Source organism: Cebus imitator, unplaced genomic scaffold, assembly GCF_001604975.1.
Source record: "Cebus imitator isolate Cc_AM_T3 unplaced genomic scaffold, Cebus_imitator-1.0 Scaffold234, whole genome shotgun sequence".
Lineage (NCBI taxonomy): Eukaryota > Metazoa > Chordata > Mammalia > Primates > Cebidae > Cebus > Cebus imitator.
The window spans coordinates 3,106,694-3,110,895 of record NW_016107549.1 but is presented as its reverse complement, the minus strand read 5'-3'; the positions used below and the strand labels follow the sequence as shown (position 1 = coordinate 3,110,895).

General features: G+C 48.6%; 1 protein-coding gene across 1 annotated transcript in view; it reads right to left on the bottom strand.

Annotated features, from left to right (window-relative positions):
• Positions 1 to 4,202, bottom strand: part of DOCK6 (dedicator of cytokinesis 6) — a 62,030-nt gene that overhangs the window by 20,064 nt on the left and 37,764 nt on the right. The window contains exons 26-29 of the mRNA XM_037727519.1: positions 3,405 to 3,518; positions 3,143 to 3,313; positions 2,195 to 2,334; positions 1,937 to 2,106 (exon numbers count right to left, since the gene is read on the bottom strand). Coding sequence (XP_037583447.1) covers positions 1,937 to 2,106; positions 2,195 to 2,334; positions 3,143 to 3,313; positions 3,405 to 3,518 — 595 coding nt within the window. The remainder of the gene's footprint in view (positions 1 to 1,936; positions 2,107 to 2,194; positions 2,335 to 3,142; positions 3,314 to 3,404; positions 3,519 to 4,202) is intronic.

Here is a 4,202-nt window from a genome sequence, read left to right as displayed (position 1 = left end):
CACCACCACGCCCAGCTAATGCTTATTGTTTTTTGTTTGTTTGTTTTTGTTGTTTTGTGTTTTTTGAGATGGAGTCTCACTCTTGTTGCCCAGACTGGAGTGCAATGGCGTGATATCAGCTCCCTGCCTCCCGGGTTCAAGCGAGTCTCCTGTCTCAGCCTCCTAAGTAGTTGGGATTACAGGTGCCCGCCATCACGCCCAACTAATTTTTTGTATTTTTAGTAGAGACAGGATTTCTCTATGTTGGCCATGCTGGTCTTGAACTTTTGACCTCAAGCAATCCACCTGCCTTGGCCTCCCAAAGTGCTGGGATTACAGGCGTGAACCACCTGTGCCCAGCCCAAAAGTTACAATTTTATCCTTAACAGTCTGTTTCTGAAGTCTATGCTCTTAACAAGGTAACCCCCATTTTCTCTCCTAAAAAGTCTCAACGGAGGGAGAAGTTGCCAACAAATATATAGCAGATCTTGCCCTAGAGTCTCCTGAAACAAAAGGTAGACTGAGTCTAAATAAAGCTCTAGCCCAGTCCAGCCTAGCTCAATTCCTGATTGAACTGAGGTGGTCAGCCCATTATCCTATCTGCCTAAAAGAGGAAAAGGAGACTTCTCACTGAAAGATGACATTGCTTCATCCCTATGGTTCTTTTCTATACAATGTCCGGAATATAATAAAAAAAACTACAAGTGATGAGGCAGGAAAATGTGATGGATAAAAGAGAAAAAGAGAGAACAGAAGCAGATACATAGATGATCAAACCTGGGAGTCAGCAAACAGAAACTTTTAAAATTAGAAGAAAAGTTGAGCAAAAATGAGACAAAAGATGGATAATTTCGATAGGGAATTGGGATCTACCAAAAAATCAAATGGATATTTTACAATGGAAGAAAACCCCCAATATCTGAAATTAAGAACTCAATGGACTGGGTACGGTGGCTCACGCCTGTAATCCCAGCACTTTGGGAGGCCGAGGTGAGTGGATCACCTGAGGTTGGGAGTTTGAGACCAGCCTGACCAACATGAAGAAACCCTGTCTCTATTAAAAATACAAAAAAATTAGCCAGGCATGGTGGTGCATGCCTATAATGCCAGCTACTTGGGAGGCTGAGGCAGGAGAATCGCTTAAACCCAGGAGGTGGAGGTTGTGGTGAGCTGAGATCGCGCCAGTGCACTCCAGCCTGGGCAACAAGAGTGAAACTCCATCTAAAATAATAATAATAATAATAATAAAAATAAATAACTCAGTGGATGAGGTCAACAGGACACTCAGCACAACAGAAGCCATAAGTGGTGAACTCACAGTGAATGAAAAATTTCCGTATTAAATTACAGAGAGGAAAGAATGAAAAAAAAAACAGAACAGGGTATAACAGATGTGTGATGTGATCAAAAGGCCTAATATACATGTAATTGGAGTCCCAGGAGAGAAGAGTGAAAGTGAGGCAGAAAAAGAGAGAATGGCTGAGAATTTCCCCAAACTGATGAAAGGCATCAACCCACAAATCCCAATTTTGTGCTTCCAACTACTATTATGCTGCACCAACAATGCCTATAAGTGTTTGTTGAAAATGAGCGAATCAATTAACTCCAATCATTTTCTTACCTGGATGTTCCCCACTTTCTGCTCTTAGAAAATAATAAATGGTACAATAATATCTCCCATCTATTGTAGGCTGAAAATATATCAGTACTACAGCCCCCTACATTTTCACATAACCTTATGAGGTAGTTGGTGTTATTACTGTTCCCATTACAGGGGAGAAACCTAAGTCTCAGAGAGGTTATGACTTGACTAGTCTGTCCCAGTGCTTTCAACTTCTCTGCTAATCCTAATGCCTATACTCGTACCCCTGACTGTGTTCTCCCACCTTTCCTATCCTGTGCCTTCTGTGACCAAGTCCCTGGATCATGTGACCACATTCTCCCCTGGCCCACTGACCAGCAAAGTCATGCAGCCGTGGCAAGGTGTCCCGTGCAATCGATAGCAGTGGCAGGTACAGCTCGGCCACACGAGCCTTCACAGTGGCCTCGGCGTAGCGGGGGTCAGTGTCATGGCTGCATAGCAGGCTGTGCACAGCACTGATGGCCTTCTTGTGCAACAGGGATGCCCTATGGGATAATGGAGTGCTCAGGACAGGATGGATATGGCTCCTGGACTGTCCCACCTTCTCTGAGTCTAGACAGGGCCTCTGCTCACCCCTCAGCCTCAGGCTCAAGGGCCAGCGCCAGCTCCGTCAGCAGGAGCCCAGCTAGGAAGTGCTGCTGCCGGAATGGTCCACTCAGTTCGAACATGCTGGTCACCTTGGGGTCCGGGGCTTGGCTGGAGAAGGTGGAACTCTGCAGAGAGTGGGGGGAAAATAGGGGATGCCAAAAGTCAAGGGTCAGAGGTGACAGGTCACCATTAAAGCCATCTGAGAGGTGATAGAAATCATGGTGCCACTAGCCACAGATGGGAAACTGAGGTCAAGTCATCTGGAGGTGACAGTGGATATGGGTTTCAAGGCTAGAGGTGAGAGGCTGAGGTTAACCCATCTGTGATGTAATAGGGAATGGGGTCAAAAGTCAGAGGACTTAGAAATGGCAGATCGAACACTGGGCTGGGAGTTAGGATTTCGGGGAGAGAAACCAGAAGTTAGTCCTTCTGGTTCTTTTAATTAGAAGAAAAAAAATTAAAAAGGTCCTTTCGGGAAATTGCTGAGAATGACAGGAGAGGTGAAGGGTTAGAGGTAAAAAGTCAAACATGGGCCGGGCACGTTGGCTCACGCCCGTAATCCCAGCACTTTGGGAGGACGAGGCAGGTGGATCACAAGGTCAGGAGTTTGAGACCATCCTGGCCAAGAGAGTGAAACCCCATCTCTGCTAAAAATACAAAAATTAGCTGGGTGTGGTGGCATGCGCCTGTAGTCCCAGCTACTGGGGAAGCTGAGCAGGAAAATCGCTTGAGCCTAGGAGGTGGCCGAGATCATGCCACTGCACTCCAGCCTGGTGACAGAGTGAGACTCCATCTCAAAAAAAAGGAAAAAAAAAAGTCAAACATAAGGAATCAGTTAACCTAGGCAATGGCCCACTGTGAAAGGGACGGAAATGAGGGAACCCTTGAGATGGACTGAAGGTGAGAGGTGGTAGGTCAAAGACGCCAGCCTACCTGGGAGGTGGTAGAGGACACAGAGGGGGAGGGCGAGGCTGGGGGCGACAGGGGGCAGCAGGGGAGGTTGAGGGTGACGTAGTGCTCGTGGCTGCACAGGATGCGGGTGAATTCCATGCGCAGGGTCAGCAGAGCGGCTGGATTGGGGGATGACTGAAGCCGCGTGGCCACCTGTAGGAGAGGGGCGGGCAGCAGTGATGTCAACATTGCCCCACCCACCATCCACGCCACACCCACCCCGCCCTGCCCCGCCCACTCCTACCTGCTTGTAGTGGCCCCGGACCAGGTTGAAGATGAAGCCTCGGTCCACCAGGGACAGAAGGTCACTGAGGAAGAAGGCCAGGCTGGCGTTGAGGCGCTCGGCCAGCTCCACATCCTGGGGACACAGGGACCCGTCAACTCACAAATCCACACCTCCTCCCCAAACCTCAGCCCCACAGGGGCTTGGCTCTTACAGCAAGATCCTCTGGCCCCCTCTAATCCAGACTTCAGAGCTGGGGAGAGACTACATTACCTAGCCTCCCTTGCGGTGGAACCACATGAACAATTCTGGCCAATGGGATTTGAGGGGAAAGTGAGGCGGCCACTTATAGGGCAGAAGCACGTGGGTGCCGGTGAACTGCCAGGGCCAGGCCCACACCGTGACACCTCCACAACCTTCTTAATGCTCAGAAATAAGCTTTGGTTATTTAAATCACTTGTGACTGTTGAAGCAAATCAGCCTTTGCCCTAACTGATCCGCTCTCAGCATCATTTATTTTTTATTTTTATTTTATTGTATTATTTATTTTGAGACGAGTCTTGCTCTTGTCGTCCAGGGTGAAATGCAATGGCACGATCTTGGTTGTGAGTTCGAAACCAGCCTGGCCAATACGGTGAAACCCCGTCTCTACTAAAAATATAAAAATCTGCCGGGTGTGGTGGTGCATGCCTGTAGTCCCAGCTACTCAGGAGGCTGAGGCAGGAGAACTGCTTGAACCCGGAAGGTGTAGGTTGCAGTGAGCTGAGATCGTGCCACTGCACTCTAGCCTGGGCAACAGAGCAAAACTCCATCTCAAAA